Source organism: Perca fluviatilis, chromosome 15, assembly GCF_010015445.1.
Source record: "Perca fluviatilis chromosome 15, GENO_Pfluv_1.0, whole genome shotgun sequence".
NCBI classification, from domain to species: domain Eukaryota; kingdom Metazoa; phylum Chordata; class Actinopteri; order Perciformes; family Percidae; genus Perca; species Perca fluviatilis.
In genome coordinates, this window is record NC_053126.1 from 35471943 (window position 1) to 35494400 (window position 22458).

At 40.7% G+C, this 22458-nt stretch overlaps 1 protein-coding gene and 1 long non-coding RNA gene across 2 annotated transcripts; both read right to left on the reverse strand.

Moving 5' to 3' along the window:
• Window positions 1-275: 275 nt before the first annotated feature.
• Window positions 276-8773, reverse strand: LOC120574794 (keratin, type I cytoskeletal 13-like). Its single transcript, XM_039825246.1, has 7 exons — window positions 8342-8773; window positions 7745-7827; window positions 4632-4788; window positions 3681-3842; window positions 3331-3456; window positions 2743-2957; window positions 276-470 (listed from the first exon to the last, which is right to left on the reverse strand). The coding sequence occupies exons 1-7, from the start codon at window positions 8723-8725 to the stop codon at window positions 362-364; spliced, it is 1236 nt and encodes a 411-aa protein (XP_039681180.1). The 5' UTR covers window positions 8726-8773; the 3' UTR covers window positions 276-361.
• A 5379-nt stretch (window positions 8774-14152) lies between these two features.
• Window positions 14153-22042, reverse strand: LOC120574818. Its single transcript, XR_005641910.1, has 2 exons — window positions 21993-22042; window positions 14153-15112 (listed from the first exon to the last, which is right to left on the reverse strand). It is a non-coding gene; the product is annotated as an uncharacterized LOC120574818 (long non-coding RNA).
• Window positions 22043-22458: the final 416 nt, after the last annotated feature.

Sequence of the window (22458 nt, forward strand, 5' to 3'; positions counted from 1 at the left end):
CTAGACCGACAGAAAAGCCTCTTGGAAGCATCCTCTAAACCCAACAGGAAGTCAGCCATTTTTAATTTTTAAATGTTTTTGTCTAGTTGCAGGCATTGTACTTTAACGAACTCCTCCTACAGATTTAACCCAATTGAAATAAATGAAATATTGCATGCGCAAAGAAAGTAGATACACACATTCAAAAAGTTTCCTCATCAGAGATGATTTTCTTTAATAAAGTCAAAGCAGCAGCTGATCTGTTAGTATGAAATATAAACACGTGAACCACAGAAAACAATGTCAGACTTCGTCTTTATTAAAGAACCTTAGACAGACTCAGTTTACACGTTACAACATCTGATTCTGGTTCCATTGGCATCTAACTGCTGCTGATCACGTTTCCAGACTCGTTCACTTCCTGTGTTATCACCACTACCCTGGAGGTCTTGGTTGTGGTGGAGGTCTTGTTGGTTATGGCGGAGGTGGTGCTGCAGAATAGAAAATAAATAATTCATTTTATTTGGACTTTTTAATATTTTGACAGATGAGACTTGATGGGTTTTATTATTATTACATTCGAGAAAAGTCAATAAAACTATTTTGTGAGGCTGTGTAGGAAAAATCTCAATTTACTCATTACAAAAAACTAGACTACACAACTGCTCCATCCTCAGGTCAACATTTGTTTTACGACCAAAAAGCTGCAGAACTAAAGACTCAGTTTCAGCTGGACTCTGTGTTTACTGCAATTAACTCTAATACATAACAGTTGTATGACTGTATATTTTAACATTGTCCAAAGTACGTGATTCACAGTCTTATTTCAAATTATATTATGGGCAGGGCCGGATTGGGACTCATTTTCAGCCCTGGATTTTCATGCCTTAGACCGGCCCACTTTACTTCACGAATGACTATATTAAAAAAATGTAATCAAAACCTTAGTATATAAGTCTGCAATAGCGCCCTGTCCTTTACATCCTTGTAATTCGGTGTATTTTGTAAAGTGTTGCTTCACAATGTAGATTTATTAGAAAAGTTAACATCTTAACAACAAAAAATGATGTTGAACAATATCAGAATCTGTTTCTGTGCAAATAATTAATCACAGATTAAATAAAGAACAAGATACATTGTATTGTACTTTCTAATGACATACATTTTTTCCTTTGAATATTTCATACAACTTTCATAATGGGTCACAAGTAATATTTGGGCATAAAAAGTGATTATATTGTAGTTAATCTGATCATGTTTGCTTGTTCACACACTGTGATACAACAGCTTACAGTAGATGTGCCATCCACACTGACAGCAGCTATCCCTAATGCACACTACTGGCTCTGCTTCTGACACTAAATCACATTTTATAAATTGTCATAATTCTCAGCACAAATCTCTCCTTTTTACAAAGCTTTCTGATCAAGTCAAGTCAGTGTCATTATGGTAGTGCCGAATCATCTGGCATCATTAATTATCCCAGGGCATTTTTCATATAGAGCAGGTCAACACCACACTCTTATTAATTCTTATAATACTCAGTCAATGATCAACCCTACCTGCCCAAACTGGAGTTCTGGGCTCATATAGCTGCTGCTTGGTAACTTTACTGGCTCTTCATTGTCACGGTTAGCAGCAAACTGGACTAGTAGGCCTACTAGCTGCTGCGGAGCTATAAGAACAAGTTTTATTCATAAACATAGACGCTGGTTTGCAGTCACTTCTCCTAACTAACTTAGCTTACCCGTCTCAATGTCTTCATTTGGCGTTTTGCTAAAAATAGAAAAAGTTCATCAGGCCGCGTCACTTTCTAGAGCTCTACTTTTTTAAATTGACGCCTTTCCAGTGCCGTTTTGCGCTTTCTGTTACCCGTTTAAAAGGGCTTCTTTTTGCTCGCGGTGGCATCCTTCAACAAGCACCAGTGACTTGTGTACGCTGACGTATTTTTATTTTTATTTTAGCAAGGTGCTGCCGTCGGAGGACTCCGAACATAAATAGGTCATCATTAACCAGGCTGCACTCTGCGAGTGGGCTGCATGAATGTAGAGAACGGTGGGCTGCAAGAAAAAATAAATACTGTAAATACAAAAAGTGGGCTGCGAGTGCAGGCAGCATAGGGACAGCATCCATGATATTCAACTATGATTTCAACCCAGTGCCATACCTGAACACCGGCCCTCACAACCAAACAACCAGAACGGCCCACCAGGAATTCTCCTGGTGCTCCCGATTAGCCAATCCAGGCCTGATTATGGGACAATGAACTGTGAATGACAACTTTTGGCGACATTGGAGGCAAAAACGACAAAATGTATTTCAGCATTTCAGTGATAAGTAATTATGTGGGAAAATTAACACAGCTGCAGAACTAAAGACATTCATTAACCTCAGCTGTACTCTGTGTTTACTGATCATTATCTAATTTAAGCATGCTAACACGCTAAGCAACTCTGTGGGTTTCTGTCCCCGTTTCACAACTGCTCCATTTCCACGAGGCATTTCGAGGGTCGGTTCGGAGCCTGTGCCTGATCTGGAACCAGTTCTTTGAGTTTTGACAGTCAAATAACCTCGGCCGTGAAAACTGGTTCTAGAGCAGCACCAACTCTTTTCTGGTATCAAACCAGTCTCAAGAAAAGTCCTGCTTACATAAGGGGCTGGGTTATTGTGACTATCAAGACCCACGGTTGGTCACCAACTATGGATGAAAGAGTTAGCAGCACTGAAACACACAGAGCTCATTGAACTTTTCCCTCAGCTCACCTCTCTCCGTCCAGCAGCCTCCTGTACTCGGCGATCTCCATCTCCAGTCTGGTCTTGATGTCCAGCAACTCGGCGTACATGGCCCTCTGGTTACCCAGGTCGGCCCTTAGGTGGGACAGCTGTGCCTCCAGACCCTCCACCTGCCTCTGGTAACCTACCAGCATATTGGCATAGCGGCTCTTGGTCTCAGCCAGAGTTGCCTCCACAGCTCCTTTCTGTTGAGGAAGAGGGAGGACAGTCAAGTCACCTGTGTTCAACACTTACTGTCACTTTGATTTACAGTAAGAGAGCCCTTTAGTACTTTAGAAAACACCTCAAACCTTTTACATTAAAATCAATACAGAAGGCCAACTCTGCCAGAAAATAACCAAATTAATGAAAAGCGCAAATGAAAGTCATGGTCAAAGTTATGCAATCAACTTTTCTAATTTCCTGGCAGAAATGGTCAGTCAATAAAAGACTGAAGGGAAAACCCTTTCAGATCATTGGGGTTGTTGGGTTGTTGTTTGGTTAGACTTGATCCCAAAATGCAGAAAAAATGTTACATTTGATGACTTGATGAAGTTGACAGATTTGGTGTTTTCTTACCTTGCTGGTCTCAGACTGCAGTTTGATCTCCAAAGACTGAAGAGTTCGTCTGACCTCTGAGATCTCAGTCTTGGACGTCTGCAGAGTCTCTGTGCTCACAGCCACCTCTTTGTTCAGCTCGAGCGACTGTGAAGAACAATCAATTATGTTATTGATCAAATATCAGGGTATCAGAGTGCAGCGTGATGTAAAGTTATCTGAGAAACATCCCGGAACAGCAGAAGTTAGGAAACAAAAAAATAAGTTAAAGACTAAAATTTTTGAAAACTACAAACTTTTAAAACTTTAAACTTCAAAATATCCTAAACCAGAACTTGAGAAACTAAAAAGTTTGGACTTTGTTGTCTCACCTTGGCCTGGAACCAGGACTCCAGCTCGTTGCGGTTCTTGTGGGCGATGGTCTCGTAGTGTTCTCTGATTCCGGCCATGACGGCGGACAGGTCATACTGCGGAGTGGCGTCCACCTCCACGTTCACCTGGCCTCCCACCTGGGCTCGCAGGGCCAGCAGGTCCTGTAGGAAGACGCTGGTCAAACTTCTGTCTTTTTATCTTTTTATTAGCGCCCGAGCACCTATGTGCCAGGGACCTTTTTTTTTTTAAATTCTAATGCAAAACAGCTATTTTGTATGTAGATATTTTTTCTGCATTTATTGTTTATTTCATAATAATGTTTAATATGTTTGTTTATGTAAGCACCATTCACCAAGAAAAATTCCACATAGGTGTAACTTATTGTGGTAAAAAACTATTTTCTGATTCTGAATTAAAAGGGTTATTATTTTTCTGCTGTGCAATCATATTTTTGAGGGGCTTGGGATGCTCAAAAAAAAAAAATTACAAAGTTGTGCACTGATTGAGCTCAGGGGCGTGGCCAACGGGCTCCATAGCACCCCCTAACGCATGCCATGGTTCGGATTAAGTTTGTTTGATGTTCACAAAATTTGGTGGGAACATTTTACTTATCTTTAGATACTATTCAAAATAGTAATTCTTTGGATTTAAAATCACACTTGTGCAGAGGTGGAATGTAAGAAATTACAATTACTCATATTACGTAATTGAGTAGTTTTTTGTATATGAACTTTAACTATTCAAAATAGTTTTTAAAATCTATAATTTTACTTAAAGTATAATTTGTTCAAATTATTGTACTGTACTTTGCTACATTCTAAACCACATCCACTACTTTCAAAATAATAATAATTTTTTGAGATTTCATTTGTGCTTTCGCATTACACGGTGGCCATTCATCGCTGCTTGCAGCTTAAGTGTATCTTTCCGTCTGGTTTCAGCACTCTCACCTCCTCATGGTTCTTCTTGAGGAAGATGAGTTCCTCATTCAGACCTTCGATCTGCATCTCCAGGTCGGATCTTGCCAGAGTCAGCTCGTCCAGGACTCTCTTCAGCCCGGCGATGTCGGCCTCCACCGACTGACGCATGGCCAGCTCGTGCTCATACCTGAATAAACAAACACAAGAATGAGTTCCAGAAACTCACCTGAATGTTGAAATGATTGTTAATGACTGACGATGCTGGGATGTTAAAGGAAACAGAGGATGCATTTCATTAGAGGTTCAACATGCCCTTGTTCACTTTCGCCTATGCACTTGTACTCGTTCCTTTGATCTAAAAAACTGAAGGGAACTTGGTGAGATTGAGGGAGCGAGTGAACAATGATGGTCATTCCAGAGGTGGATTATATCACCCACAATACTTTGTTAGTTATACGTTCTGTGCAAGAAAATACATCTATGCTTAGGTGGCAGCTAATACTCCTGTTGCTGACCACCAAAGAAGGAGGAAATTCATAAATTGAATAAATACATTTTGACTTTTTTGTTTCCTCATTGTTAGCTTGATAACCCTAACCCCCTAACCCTAACCCACCCCTAACCCCTAACCCTAAAATCAACAATTACCATTCAGTCCATTCACAATTACTAATGTTAGCAATTACTTGTGGTTAAACAAAGAAACCATGATTATTTAAAAAAATTGACAATTAGACAATTGTGTAATCACTGTTACAGGACTATTGAAAAAAACCACCCTCGATCCTGAGGTCTTAGCAAACTATAGACCTATATCTAACCATCCCTTTTTATCCAAGATCCTTGAGAAGGTAGTTGCTAATCAGTTATGTGATTTTCTACATAGCAATAGTTTATTTGATGACTTTCAATCAGGATTTAGAAAGCATCATAGCACAGAAACGGCACTGGTGAAAATTACTAACGACCTTCTAACTGCTGCAGACAAAGGACTTGTCTCGTATCTTGTTCTACTAGATCTTATTGTTGCATTTGACACTATTGACCATACAATCCTGTTACAGAGATTGGAACACTTTGTTGGCATTAAAGGAATCGCTCTAAGCTGGTTTAAGTCCTATTTCTCTGATCGATCTCAATTCTTCAAGTACACTAAAGTTAGCCATGGCGTTCCACAAGGCTCAGTGCTTGGACCTATTCTATTCTCCTTATATATGCTTGCTCTTGGTAATATTATTAGGAAACACTCAATTAACTTTCACTGTTATGTGGATGACACCCAATTATACTTGACAATCAAACCAGACGAAAACAGTCAGCTAGCTAAACTTCAAGCGTGCATTAAAGATATAAAATCATGGATGACCTATAATTTTCTGATGTTAAACTCTAACAAAACTGAAGTTATTGTGCTGGGCCCTAAGCACATCCAAACGTCATTATCTAAAGACATAGCTACTCTGGATGGTATTGCCATGGCCTCCAGCACTACTGTCAGAAACTAAAGAGTTATTTTTTATCAGGATATATCCTTTAACGCCCATCTAAAACAAACCTCAAGAACAGCCTTCTTTCATCTTCGTAACATTGCCAAAATTAGGAATATCCTCTCACAAAACGATGCTGAAAAACTAGTCCATGCATTCGTTACTTCCAGGCTGGACTACTGTAATTCCCTACTGTCAAGTTGCTCAAATAAGTCCCTTTAGACTCTCCAGCTGATCCAGAATGCTGCAGCGTGTTTTCTCACAAGAACTAAGAAAAGAGATCATATTTCTCCTGTATTAGCTTCTCTGCATTGGCTTCCTGTAAAATCCAGGATTGAATTTAAAATCCTTCTCCTGACCTACAAAGCTCTAAATGGTCAAGCACCATCATATCTAGAAGAGCTCCTAATACCTTATTGTCCCACTAGAGCACTGCGCTCCCAGAATGCAGAGTTACTTGTGGTACCTAGAGTCTCTAAAAGTAGGCTCCTCTCCTATGGAACCAGCTCCCAATCTGGGTTCGGGGGGCAGAAACTGTCACCACATTAAAGAATGAACTTAAAACTCTCCTATTTGATAAAGCTTATAGTTAGGGAATGAGGAATTGCAGTGTCCACCTAACTGGCCCACCTGCTTCTCTTCATAGCCGTCAGATTAATAATATATCACAAAAGTAGAGGGAGACAGGCCAGCACAGCCCGATCCGGCAGGGGAGAGTTCCAAGCCCGAACAGGCCACCTCTCCTTATGACCTGTCTCTCTTAGTTACCTGTTATAGTTTTAGACTGCTGGGGGACTTCCTTCCTTTGACACACTGAGCTGCTCTCTCCTCTCCCTTTCTATTACCATTTGTGTGCATCCCGTCCCAGAAATGCTTGTTACTAATCCTAGCTTCTGGGGAGTTTACTTCCCGGAGTCCTTATGTTTTTTCACCCAGCATATTTCCTTGGAGAACGTTGGCACCAAGATCCTGGTTGCAGCTGTCGCCGTGGTCCTGCTGCACTTTCTGCGGTGCCCTGCAATATCATGCTGCGTCCTGCTAAACCCTGCTGCTTCCTGCTACGTCAATCCATGCTCTGCTGGGCCACACTACATCCTATAACGCCCTGCAGCACCCTCATATGACATGAACTACTACGACTACCATTTGAAGTCACTGTTCCATTATTAATGTGACTATTATCGCCACTGTTCATCGCATCCCCAACTGGCACCGTCAGACACCGCCTACCAAGAGCCTGGATCTGTCCAAGGTTTCTTCCCAAGAGGAAGTTTATCCTCGCCACTGTCGCACTGCTTGCTCTTGAGGGAATTACTGTAATTGTTGGAAATGTTGGGGCTTTATAAATTATAGAGTGTGGTCTAGACTTACTCTATCTGTAAAGTGTCTCGAGATAACTCGTGTTATGATTTGATACTATAAATAAAATTTAATTGAAAATTGAATTGAATTGAATTACGGTCGATCTGTATAGTTTGGGCTGAAAGTGAACGAGGGCAGGTGCGTTCCATTTCAATCCCCCGCTCCTGCCCCAACCACTTTCCCTCTGCTCTCCAAGTGACCTCCGTGTGACATATGCTAGTCAAGGTGGGCATGTCAAAGTGGGCATATGGAGTCAAGGTGGGCATGTTGAAAGACACAAAGTCTCACACTCACTTGACTCTGAAGTCGTCGCTGGCCAGCTGGGCGTTGTCGATGACGAGGACAAGGCCAGCGTTTCCATGAGCAGCGACATTGATCTGAAAAGTTCCAAAAGTTATGAACTAGAACTATAAAATGTTACAAAAAGACACAACAAGTTATACAACTTCACTAACCTCAAAAAAACTAAAACAAATGTTAACCCTATGAAGATAAAGTATGTGCCTCTTACTCAAAAAGCGATATTACAAAAGTTTATTTAAATGTTTTTATACATTTATCTGTTTTATTCATACATTAGGCTAAACTACTTTTGTGAAGCCAAGACTTTGTTAAACTCATTTCAAGCAACAAAACAGTTCGTCCACGTGAGTAAAGTCTTTTTGCGCAGGAAAGTCACCAGACGCCACAATATTCTGAACATAACCATAATGAGAAATCCAGAGAGAGTTGTGTGCAGCTGATCGTCTTAATTATCTTTGTAGCAACCCATTTGACAATGGCTTGAATGTAACGGATGTTCATTAATATCAAAAAGTTAAGCACTAAAGCTTTAAGAAGATATGTAAAAATTGAGAAAATGCCTTTAAAGTTCACAGTTTCTGTGCTCACCTGGTCCTGCAGGTCGTTGATGCGGACGTAGTACGCGGTCCAGTCGTGGGACGCAGGTTTGGTCTTGTTCTCCAGGAACTGTCTGATCTTCAGCTCCAGGTCTGCGTTGGCCCTCTCCAGGCTGCGCACCTTGTCCAGGTAGGACGCCAGGCGGTCGTTGAGGTTCTGCATGGCCACTTTCTTGTTGTCGGAGATGTCGACGGCGTTGGACAGGCTGAAGGCGCCGCCAGCACCGGCGGCAGAGGAGGAGGAGAAGGAGGCCTTGGAGACACGGATTCCCGTCCCTCCGGCTCCTCCGTACACGCTGCCGGCCCCCATGCTGCCGACACGCTGGGAGGAGGAGGAGGAGGACATGAGGCTGCTGCGGCTGGAGAAGGAGGTCATGGCTGAGGGTCCGCTGGTTGTCGGCTCTGAGCGGAGAGTGAAGAGCTGCTGGTGAGCGAGGCTCTTTTTATGCTTGGGGGAAGGGGTGGACGCAGGTGGGGGAGGGATGCCAAACTTGCCCCGTGGGTCACATAAAGCCCCGGGGCCCAGGGAGCAAACCGGTCAGAGCTGAATAGGTGCAGTGCAGCAGGTTGGGACGGTCTCCACTATAGTGGAATGCAACTTACTACATTTTCTCCAGTACATATTTTGAGTTACTTGTACTTTTCAGATTCTCAATTATTTACTGTCATGGTTCCTTGTATACTTTCATATAAAATGTTTTCATTTTACTCTTCTCCACCAGCTACTTGCAGTTCAACAGGAAACAACAACAATCACACAGACTTATGTAAGAATATGTAGACTAAAATATGTAAACATATGCAACATTTAAAAACAGTTAAAACAGTTGTCGGTACAGTGTGTTAAAGTGCTGTAGTATGTTGAAAAGTTGAAAAGTTATCAGCGCAGTGTATTAAAGCGTTATGGTGCCCATGAAGGATTTGCAACACAGAATACATAAAGTTGCATTTATTACTTGAGTTCAGATTAAGGCCTGGGGGTAGTGGTGCATCACTTCACCTTGCAACTGTTCACTGTTGGTGGTATAATGTAACTAAGTACATGTACTCCAGTACTGTACTTCAGTCCAAATGTTGAGGTATTTGTACTTTACTTGAGTCTTTTCTTTTCTACTTCTACCCGCTACTTTTCAGAGAGAAATATTATACTTTTTACTCCACTACATTCATCTGACAGCTTTAATTACTAGTTACTTTAGACATTAAGATTGCACACAAAACACATGTAGTTTATAAAATCTATTTCACTACATTTTCCTGATGATACTTACACACTTTTACTGAAGTAACATTTTCAATGCAGGACTTTTACTTGTTACAGAGTATTTTAACAGTTTGGTATTAGTAATTTTACTGCAGTAAAAGTTCTTTCTCCTCTGCGGCTGTTCTGCCTGTACAAGAATGCAGGTCTGTTTAAACAGTTGCACATCCAACAACTGGTTCTGTCATGTGTTCACTGCAGCTCAGAAACATGCTGAAACATACTGTACATTCTGACACTTTCTCTCATAGTACAGGCATTATGCAACATGACCCCAAACAAACTGCAACAGAAACTCTTTCAACTGATCTAATGTCTAAAAGTCTCCTCTATAACATATAAAAAGTTTGAAGTGATTGAAAGTATTGAAAAAATACTGAAATCATTGATTCAAAAGTTTCCCATTGCAGATCATGTTAAAGAGACACTACAGGTGATCAGGGGAAATATATATAAAACTAACAAATAACATGAAACTTCCCCATTTGATTATTTACATTAAGACAGTAATCGTTAAAGTCTTCTGAACATTTATGTTTAATTATACAAAATAGGCTTTTGTCAGTTTTTCAACTTTGAGACAACAAAAAACAGGAAAACTTGTGTGATGTCAGCTTGTTAAACGTGAATATGTTATATAGTTTCTTCTCTCCTCTGTGACAGTATCTGAATATCTTTGAGTTGGGGACAAAACAAGACATTTGAGGATGTCATCTTTGGCTTTTTGGGAAACACTGATCCACATTTTTCACTCACATGTTGAGACCAAACAACTAATCCTTTCATACAGAAAATAATCTCTCAGACCCTCAGCTGTGATAACATCTCAACATACCCCTCCTTTCGTGAGCTGTTTCTTAATCGTCTCACCTGAGGGCAGAGCTGTGAGCTGTGAGGTGTTTGTGGTCCGACTGGATGTCTGTTCCTCGGGGCTCCGTGTGGACTGACAGGACCGGACCATCAGCTCCTCCAGAGAAATAGGAGCAGCCGACAGGTCAGGCTCCATTCCTGCTCCTCCATCCATCAGGGGAGCTCCGACAGCATCAGACTCTTCACACAGAAAGTAACAAAACATGACCTGTTGTTTCACTTACACAATACATGGAGTTACTTTATGATTTTATTGTATGTGTGTCATGCCACTAAGTGGCCCATCACACACAGTTACATGACACCAACACAAAAGACATTTCATCCGAAGCTTCCATACCAATGTCCACACACAACACTCTACTTAAACTAAACATTTCATACACAAAACTAAACATTTCATACATAAAACTAAATATTTCATACATGAAACTAAACATTTAATGTATAAACAAACATAAAACTAAACATTTCGGACTTCCGGTGAGCTCGAGGGTGGGGATGGCTGCGTAACACTGGTTAAGTAGTAGATACTAATGTTGGGGGGGAGACAAACGCAGCCCCAGTATGTCGTTGAGGAACAGAAAGAAGGAATCTGATACGGAAAATGCAGGTGGTGGCGACGAGGCTTTGCTAGGTGAGACGGTCTCATTAGCTTCCATCCGTAACGTCATAAGCGAAGCCATGGCTAATGCTACATCTGAGTTGGAGAACAATATCTCTAAACAGCTCTCAGATTTCCAGAGCAACGTTCAAGAAGATATTAAAAAACTACTTGGCGAAATGAGATCGGATATTAATCTGAAGATGGAGGAGACCGTGAAGAAAATTGAAGTGGTGTTGCAGAGACTGGGGGAAGCCGAGCAACGGGTGGGAGAGGTGGATACTTTTAGTGTGGAAATTAATGAAACCTTAAATCAGATGCAGAGAACTCAACTCCAGCTGAAATCAAAACTAACCAAACTCGAAGGGCATTCCCGCCGTAATAACAACCGGATCTACGGCATTAAAGAAGGAGCCGAGGGCACCTCCATGATCCGCTTCGTGGAGAACCTTATTCAAACTGAACTGGGTGAGGGCACCGGTCCGCATGAACTTGGTATTGAACGGGCACACAGAGCTCTGACAATGGTCCCCGGAGATCGACGATCGTTAGATTCTTGAAATACTCAACCAAAGAGAGGATTATCAGCGTGGCGCGGAAAAAAGCCATCACAATGGATGGGAATAGGGTGTTTTTCGACCACGACTACGCAACAGCTGTCATGGAGGGAATACCTCCCGATTTAAGAAAGTGCTAAAAGAAAAGGGAATCAAGTTCCGCACACCGATGAAAAAAATGTGTGTCTTCCTGGACTCTGGGACAGTTACATATAATAATGCGGATCAGGCCGGAGATGATCTTAGAATCATTTTCACTCCGTTATCTCTTCTGGATGGTGTGCTACAATTTAGTGCCTTAAACATATTGAAGTGCGCCTCTGTATTACCTTAAAGCTATATGTGAGTGTTGCAAGTAGATTAACTACACAATAAAGCACATTTCTTTTCAAAGAGGGTAGGTTACCCACTGGATATCACCCTGATGATATCAGTATCACATTGGACTGGACCTACCCTTAAAGGTTTATTTTACACGCAGTGTTCTTTATCATAATAGTGCTGTATTATGATAAAGAACACTGCGTGTAAAATAAACTACTGGCTGTTTTTCATAGGCCAAGATTTTTAGTTCATTTTAATCACGGTATAAGGCAGTCGGTCGGTGGTGTTTGAATGACAGCCACCCACACAAATGACTTGAGGGGGCCCCGCAACTCAGCGGCTGAAGCATCCCCCTACATAGGAGGTCCAAGAATAGCCTCTTCCATGGAAGACCATTCTCTGTTTAATGTCACATTTTATTGTTGTGACTGTTCTGTTTTTACTGTTCTTGGTTCTTCTTTGCTGTTCTTAGGGGATGTGAGTGAGTATCTAGGAGAATGCCGGTCTATAGTTGAATAACAAAGAGTCTAAGGTTTTCACCCTAAATGTCAATGGCTTATCGACTGCGGTCAAGAGAAGTAAAGTCATAGCAAAAATAAAGAGGGAAAAGGCACAAATAGCCCTGAGTTTAAAGAGAAAATAAAGAAGGAATTAAAACATATTTGGATTATAACGATGATGGGAACGTGAATCCAGTGATGCTGTGGGATGCTGCCAAAGCAGTCCTTCGGGGGAAACTTATATCAGAATCTGCATTCATTAAAAAGATGAAAACTCAGAAACTCTTAGACCTGCAGAAACAGCTAACAGAATTGGAACAACAGCATAGTGAGAGCAAAGATCCAGAATTACTCATACAGATGAGACCACTCAAACAAGAAATAGACAAGATTTCATGTGATGAAGTAGAGAAAAATCTCAGGTTTACAAAACAGAGATACTATGAGGCGGGCTCCAAAGCATCCAAACTGCTAGCCTGGAGGCTGCGAAAACAGCGATCAGAGAGCACAGTCTATTAGATTAGGGATACTACCACTAAAGAAGTCACACATAATCTAGTTTATGTGTGAATTCTTTAGTGATAGGTATACAAAAAGCATTTGAGAAGTTTTACCAGAACCTCTATACTCAACCCACACAGTTTGACCCTGCTAGAGTGGAAGAGTTCCTGAGCCAATTGGACCTGCCCTCCCTGGGGAAATTGCAAAATGAAAACTTAATAAAAGAAATATCAGTGGAAGAAATTGATAAGCTTCAATTATACCCTGAGGGAGCAGATCCTCCCCCCATCTTGGAGGTAGGTTACTATCTCAGTTATTCCATATTTTTGGTCTTCATGACTAAACATCAACAGCCACAACAAAGACAATAAAATAAAGTAGCTGCAAGCAGCGATTCGATGGTTCAACCACTTTCTTGGCCAACAGAAGGTTGTAGTTCTAGTAGTTTATGTAATTGTGTAGTTTCTAGTCTTCACGACTACTCCAAGCACTTTTAAATAAAGCAGGCACCGTTCACACCCATTAATACACTGTGGCCTAGGCTGCCATATGAGGGGCCATCTGCTTAGCACATAAACATACACACATTCAAACACCGATGGCACAGCATCTGGAGCAATTTCCTTCGAAATTTGAAAAGCAGGGCCTGGGTAAACCAGCAACCTTCCGATTGGTGGGCGAATACCACCTGAGCCACAGCCACCCCTAGGAAGCAGCCCAATCACCAAAAGTCAATGCAGCAAGCAGCATTAAACAGAAGCAGCAAGCAGCGTTGAGCGATTTCTAGATTCACAAAGCTTCATAAAACCACTTCCGATGGTTTAATCCTGTATAGAAAAATTGGTGAAACCAATCACACCTGTTTTTTTCACTACAATAGATGTAACATTTCAATAAGTCACGGTGTTTCACCACCCCCTTCATTGGTTTTAACAAGAATTGGAGTGTACCGTACGTTAGGGCTGGGCGATATGGCCTTTTATAAATACCGCGATATTTTTAGGCCACGTCACGATACGCGATATATATCTCGATATTTTGCCTTAGCCTTGAAGTAAAACTTTGATGTATACAATCACACCAGTATGATGATTCTATATGTCTACATTAAAACATTCTTGTTCATACTGCATTAATATATGCTAATTTTAAACTTTCATGCAAAAAAGGGGATATCACTACTAAGTCAAAGTTAACATAATTGTATTTATTAAACAGTGAGTGGCACAAACATAAAATTGTCAACAGAAAGTGCATGTTTTGTGCAAAATTGTCAGAGACAACATTTCAAAACAAGACATTAGGGCACGCTGTAACTCACATGGCATTTCAAAACACAAAATTAAAGTGCACTTCTTGTACATAATGCCACTACAATAATTTAAAACAAATAAAGTGCCCTTTTGTGCATGTTGTCATTAAGATGACATTTCAAAACACTAAATTTAAGTGCACCTGTTGTGCATAATGCCACTAGGATATTTAAAACAAATATATATAATGCGCTTTTGTGCAGGATGTCACAGGTAATTTCTAAATCAGTAAAATAAAAAATTGCTGCATAATAGGAAATCAAATGTTGGAAAAGAAAGTGTATTTATAAAAAGGACCCTCCTTTTAGTTTTTTAATAAACAATCCTATGGTTTCAAACACAATACCTAAACATAAAACAATGCACAAAAGGTGAATCTGGTCCATTATGGAAAAGTTTGCAGCTTTAGTTTTGGTTTCTTCTGCATGAAATATATGGCACAAATAAAAAGTAAATAAATATGTAGTTGTATTTCGTGCATACTATGTTGTCCCTTTGTAACAACAACCAGTGAATACCAGGTTGTTTAGAGGTTTTGTGCACTGACTCTAGAACTTTCAGGTCTTGCCAGGTGAGAACGAGATGCCGGGTTTTCTTGTCTGCAGCCAAGACTTGAGAAATAGCTTGCTCCTGCTCCAGTACCCGCTCAATCATCTTCTCTCGGGATCCCCACCTGGTAGGAGACTCACTGATGAGCTGGTGTGCCGGGAGATTTAGCTCTTGCTGCGCTGTGGCCAGGTCTCTCCACCTCTTCCAACTGAAAGAGAAGCTGCTCACTACCTTCTTGCACACAGCAACAGCACGGTCAATACGGGGGTCCTTCATGCTTCTCTCTGAGAATGAAAACAAACATTTAAAATGTTATAATAATTTAAAAGGGTATAGTAATTGTGAAGAAATCCACTCAGCCTAACACTAAACTAATGCTTGGTAATTATTTATTTATATAGTACTGTGTAAAAGTGAAGATGCTATCAAAAAATAAGTTTCAAAATATAAAAAAATGCACAATAAAGAGCAGTCTACTGACACTAATGCAGAAAAAGAAAGAACATGTAACTCTAAGGTGCCTAAGCTAGTATAGTACAGTATACTATACTATACTTAACCGGGGCCATGTCTTTCGCGATGTGGTGGGTTACTGCACACGTTATCTCCTTCTGTTTTTGACTGTTTTTGTCGTAAGGCGTTGATCTGGAAATAGAAGAGGCCAGACTCAGTTGCGTGAGTGCTGGTTGCTTAGGCACTTTCTTTGATATTGCACCGCTCTGAGATGTTGTCGTGCGGAGTTTCAAGCACTCTTCATTTTCTAGCGGGTGGGTTCTCAAATGGTGATATAAATTTGATGTACTGCTACATTTTGAAGCGATGCTTTTGCTACAGATTTTGCGTATTACCGTTGTTTGTTCAACATCTTCCTTCTTGAAACCAAACCACCGCCAGACGATGGATCCTGTGCTGTTTCTTTTTTTTATTAATTCGTCCTCCTCCATGTGTAACCGTTAGCACCTGCTGCCGCTATCTTTCTGCTGGTTGAGGGCGTATGACGTTGCATGCGCGATAGACTGACGTTTGTAACTATGTGCGTTTGTTTTGTCTCTCTGTGAGAGGGAAAGACGAGAGAGTGTGAGAAGCCTGGAGTTAAATGTCCGCGAGTATGTAAAAGTTAATCTACAAACAAGCATCAAAAATAAAATAAAATAAGCTTCTTAACTTAGGTTATCAAGGTAATCATTATGCTTGCGCTTCGATGCTGGACAGGACAAGAGGGGGAAAAAACAAAGGGAAAAAAAATGTCCGAGTCTCAGGATATAGTAATTTTCTACATCGCACGGACTACAAGCCGCGATATATCGAGTATATTCGATATATCGCCCAGCCCTACCGTACGTTCAGGTCTTGGTGTCAGATGTCTCCATCTATTTTAGGCAGGATTGCTGTGGAAGAATCTGAGATAAGGGCAATTCCCTGCTAAGCCCCACTCTTTATCAAGTTATTTGAATCTTGCGAATGACCAATCTTGCTCATTTATAGCAGAAATGTGTATCTCAGTCCTGCATGGCTCTAAAATATGGAGCTAAATCAAATGTTTTGTTAATTTGAAAAAAATATATATAGTTGAAAAACTAAAGCTTGAAATTGAAAATTTAAGTTTTGGTCAAAACTTGGAAAAAAATAAAACCATGTATTCAAACAAAAAATAAGTGTACCAATTTTTCTTTCAGTTTGAATAAAATTTAGATTCAATTCTGGAATTATTTAGAATAAATTATAAATTAAAATTTTCACTTTTATATTTGTTTTCAGTTCCACATTTCATGTTTTCAGATTCAAAACTTATTTTTTTTACGGCTTCAAATCTTTTTTTTCAGTTTCAAATCTTTTTTTTTGGTTTCAGATCTGTTTTTCACTTTCAGATCATTTTTTTCCGGTTTCAGACTTTTGGCCCTGATTTTGCGTAGGGGGTGTGGCTTCAAATCAGAGGGGCGTGGCATTATGAGTGACAGCCTAACAAAGAAGGCAGAACACTCCTCTGTCATGTTGCCTTCAGGAAATGGTGTTACTGTGAGAACTATGACTGAATGCTTTCTATCCACTATATATATATATGTGCTTTTTACTTAACAAACTGATACCAGTGACAAAGTTCCATTTAAAAAATTTTTTGGACAACACATGGTACCAATTACACTATAAGAGCAATAAACTGTGCCAGATTGTGCAGTTCAGCAGGAACAATGACTTCTCCCACTTCCATATACGACTTCTAGCACCACAGTATTCACTCGGCAGTCAGCATAGTGTCTGCTCTGCCAAGGCAACCTGCTTACGTACAGGTAGGACATGTGAAAGATATTAGCCTTTTTGAATAGATACTTTGGGACATTATCCCTGCAGTGGCATTTTTTTGTCATTAACACATAAAGGGAAAATAGGTGGACAGCTGGAAATGAAGGATCACTAGCACTAAAGTTAGCATTAACTAACGTTAGCTTCACACTAGCTGGTGTTTTTACACTAATTTCAGTGTCCAGCTCAAGTTTTTTGACTTTAACGTGTAGTGGTCTTTGTTAACCTCGGTTTGTCAGAATGACCATAACTCGACAGTGGCTGCCTGCAGCCGTACAGAGCCTTATAAATGTAAAACATTATAGATAACTAACATTGCTAAGTTAATAGTGTTACCTTTTCATGGTTAGTTTAAACAACATCCTGGTCTGCTTTGTTAATCAATCAATCAAAGCTTTTATACGGACAAACACGGTCCAGAAAACAGACAGTAGACCTACAAATACAAAAAGACAAGTTAGTGTATTCTGATACAGTTAGGCTGTGGTAGAAGCCTTCAAAGTTTGCCCACTTGGCATATTTTGTAAGGCATAACTGTCATGCTGTTACATGTAATGTTATGTGTGTAAAACGTACTTTATCAGGCCAGAGCATTAATGTAAAGTCATATTTGTCTACTCTGTAAAAAGAGACCTTCTTCACTGCAGCCACTGTCGAGTTATGGTCATTCTGACAAAGACCACTACACGTTAAAGTAAAAAAACTTGCTTTCAGCTGGACACTGAAATTAGTGTAAAAACCCCAGCTAGCGTGAAGCTAATGTTAGTTAATGCTAACTTTAGTGCTAGCGATGCTTGAATGCCAGCTTTGTCCAGCTGTCCACCTATTTTCCCTTTATGTGTTAATCACACAAAAAATGCCACTGCGGAGATAATGTCGCAAAGTATCTATTCAAAAATGCTAATATCTTTCACATGTCTTACCTGTGGGCTGGTGCCAGTGAATACTGTGGTGCTATAAGTCGTACATGGAAGTGGGAGAAGTCATTGTTCCTGCTGAACTGCACAATCTGGCACAGTTTATTGCTCTTATAGTGTAATTGGTACCATGTGTTGTCCAAAAAACTGTTTAAATGGAACTTTGTCACTGGTATCAGTTTGTTAAGTAAAAAGCACATATATATATATAGTGGATAGAAAGCATTCAGTCATAGTTCTCACAGTAACACCATTTCCTGAAGGCAACATGACAGGAGTCTTCTGCCTTCTTTGTTAGGCTGTCACTCATAATGCCACGCCCCTCTGAGTTGAAGCCACGCCCCCTACGCAAAATCAGGGCCAAAAGTCTGAAACCGAAAAAAATTATCTGAAAGTGAAAAACAGATCTGAAACCGAAAAAACAGATTTGAAACCGAAAAAAAAGATTTGAAGCCGTAAAAAAAATAAGTTTTGAATCTGAAAACATGAAATGTGAAACTGAAAAGAAATATAAAAGTGAAAAATGAAAATTTATAATTTATTCATAATAATTCCAGAATTTAATCTAAATTGTATTCAAACTGAAAGAAAATTGGTACACTTATTTTTAGTTTGAATACATGGTTTTATTTTTTCCAAGTTTTGACCAAAACTTAAATTTTCAATTTCAAGCTTTAGTTTTTCAACTATATATATTTTTTTCAAATTAACAAAACATTTGGCCCCGATTTAGCTCCATACTATACTAATTTGTATTTTGTGTTCATAGAATCAAAATCCACGAAATTCTATTCATGTTACTGTTTTTCACATTATGCAAAAAACTTCATGGCAGATCTTGTAGAACACATTGAGCTAGACATGTTTGAGAAATATCAAGTCAATCGGACTCACTGTGAGAGGGACCTGGCCCTTCAAAATGTTGGCCTAAGTTATGGCGCCACCATCAGGCCAAATGGAATTATATTTTATGGGAAGTATTAGCACATTACCATCAATTATGCTGAAAATTGTCATGTCTCTAACTCCTTCCAGCCTGCACTTACTTGAGAAAAGGCATAATTTAGCATATAATGGTAAATAGGCCACGCCCCATCCATCAATCAATACAACACTTCAGATCTAATACTCGCCCCAAGACCATATGTACCAATTTTGTTGTACAGTGGGTACGGAAAGTATTCAGACCCCTTTAAAGTTTTCACTCTTTGTTTCATTGCAGCCATTTGCTTAAAGGTCCCATGGCATGAAAATTTCACTTTATGAGGTTTTTTAACATTAATATGAGTTCCCCCAGCCTGCCCATGGTCCCCAATTGGCTTGAAATAGTAGGCTCGTTCGAGATGAGCCAGATCTGCGCAGAATCGATCACCGGCGATCGGCGCCCAATGCATGCCGGTTAGATTTGTGTCCGACTTGATCCCGACTTGCTCTGACGTCATGCACACGTGGGCAACGATAATCTCACGAGACCAAGGTGGCCGCAGTTCTGAGACGCAGGTAGCGCAGTTGCTTTTCACCAACTGCAAGAGCCAGGCGGACGCAGGTGGACCCAGGGCATGCTGGGAAACGCCGGCCTCTCAGCTGATCAAACAGCTGATTGGTTCAGAATCGACTCAACATGATGACGTTTTATATAAACCTTTTATTGATTACATGTTGTGTGGCTGATAGTTGTGTTTAAAAGTCAGAGAGACTAAATCTGTTCAGATTACGGATCATCTACAGTCTGTTGTTTATTAAAATCAGCAACAGATCGCATGTAGAGAATTTTGACAGCTACTTTGTCATAATAAAAACAACTGGAGACTGTGTAGGAGCTGATATAGGGGTCTGATAACATTTTATTAAATCGGAATCGGACCACCGTGTTTCTGTCACTTCCTGTTCAGCCTAAAGGCTGCTGGAGTCAGCTGGAAAACTGTCCGACTTGAGAGCGGACTTTTGTCACCGCCCCCGCTGCTGCCGCCTGCTCTCGTCTACTTTACAGGCGAGGCGCAGTTCATCTCGAACGAGCCTAGTGATAGGTGTAAACTGAGCCCTGGGTATCCTACTCTGCCTTTGAGAAAATGAAAGCTCAGATGAGCCGTTCTGGAATCTTGCTTGTTATGAGGTCATAACAAGCGAGGTTACCTCCCCTTTCTCTGCTTTGCCCGCCCAGAGAATTTGGCCAACCCATGAGAGAGAGACATCATGGCTTTCAAATGAGCAAAGTGGCAGTTGGTCAAGGCCACACCCCCACTCTCCACCTTGCCCCTCCCTCTCTCCTCCTCAATAGCTACAGACAAAGAAATGGCGCATCCTAAGGAAAGCTCATTGTGGCACTGGCTCTAGTGGTAATCTAGTGTAATTCTGCACCAAGGCTGAATTTTGGGAAAGAGACTTCAGATACAGTATTAGGGGACCACTAAGGCCTATATAAAAGCATCCAAAGAGCACCATGTCATTGGACCTTTAAATAAAAAAAGTTAATTTTATTTCTCATTATTTCTCAGCACCCCATCTTGCCAGAAAAAAACAGAAATGTAGAAATTTTTGCTAATTTATTAAAAAAGAAAAACTGAAATATCACATGGTCATAAGTATTCAGACCCTTTGCTGTGACACTCATATTTAACTCACATGCTGTCCATTTCTTCTGATCCTCCTTGAGATGGTTCTAATCTTTCATTGGAGTCCTGCTGTGTTTAATTAAACTTATTGGACTTGATTAGGAAAGGCACAAACCTGTCTATATAAGACCTTACAGCTCACAGTGCATGTCAGGAGCTCAGGTAATTGTGGCAAGGCACAGATCTGGCCAAGGTCACAAAATAATTTCTGCAGCACTCAAGGTTCCTAAGAGCACAGTGGCCTCCATAATCCTTAAATGGAAGAAGTTTGGGACGACCAGAACTCTTCCTAGACCTGGCCATCCTGCCAAACTGAGCAATCGGGGGAGAAGAGCCTTGGTGAGAGAGGTAAAGAAGAACCCAAAGATCACTGTGGCTGAGCTCCAGAGATGCAGTAGGGAGATGGGAGAAAGTTCCACAAAGTCAACTATCACTGCAGCCCTCCACCAGTCGGGGCTTTATGGCAGAGTGGCCCGACGGAAGTCTGTCCTCAATGCAAGACATATAAAAGCCCAAATAGAGTTTGCCAAAAAAACACATGAAGGTCCCAGACTATGAGAAATAAGATTCTCTGGTCTGATAAGACCAAGATTGAACTTTTTGGTGTTAATTCTAAGCGGTATGTGTGGAGAAAACCGGGCACTGCTCATCACCTGCCCATACAATCCCAACAGTGAAACATGGGGGTGGCAGCATCATGCTATAGAGAGCCAAAGTCATGCCCCTTCTGGTGGACCTCATGGGACCTAAACTCGGAAAAAATATGAATGGTAGTGAACGGGGAGAGGCAAATAATTTTTTGATCCCGTTTGAATTGAGCCATGGATTACAAATATGATGTTTGTCAATTAAAAAGATAAGTTTACAACCGAAAAAAGTCTCAGTTAGCCGTAGGTTTGTCATAGTACCACTTAGTTTAGTGTGAAACCGTTCAGTGAACTACATCTCCCGTCTCACACAATCTACCTCACCTAGCTTGATGATCGGCTTGCTCGCTAGCTAGCTACCTTAGCTCTGTTAAACAACACATGTAACGTTATCTTAAAGGAGAACTCCGGGCAATTTTTACGTTAATCTTGATCGCTATATGTATATGAGTACTGCCGATAGCAAAAAAAACGAGCCGAATCGGTGCTAGCAACACGGAGCTGCTGCAGCTAATGCCGAGAGCTCCACTCAGCTAAGACGGCAGTTATGGGGGCATAAGATAAAGAGTGTCTTTGTGCCTCTTAACAGACACAAAATGCAATTACAATGTCTATGCAACATGAACAGGGACCTTACATGACAACAAGATGCATTTAGCAACTTAGCCATTGTTTAAATTCACCTACCCTCTTAGCTGCTAGCTGCCGTCTGGGAGGAGTGAGTGTGGCTCCAGTAATAATCATCACGCAGCAGTTCCATGTGTATTTGTAGCATATATATCCATTTTGTGTGCTGTCGTTGGTGAATATGAGTCTCTGCAGTGGCGAATTGTGTGGTAGTTTCCTTAGCCAGGCTAGCAGCCCGGACCGGCATCCTTCTTCTTCTTAGCTGCCTCCCTCGCCTTATACTTTAACAGTTTAACAATAAACGGAGACTTTCTTCGGTTTAAAAATAATGTTTTAAATTGACGAACATCATATTTGTAATCCATGGCTCAATTCAAACGGGATCAAAAAATAATTATTATCTCTCCATTGACTCTAGTTCATACTTTTTCGAAAGATAGGTCCCATTGGCCGGAAGTAGAAGGGCGGGACTTCGGCTCTCTATGGGGGTGTTTTTCAGCTGCAGGGACAGGACGACTGGTTGCAA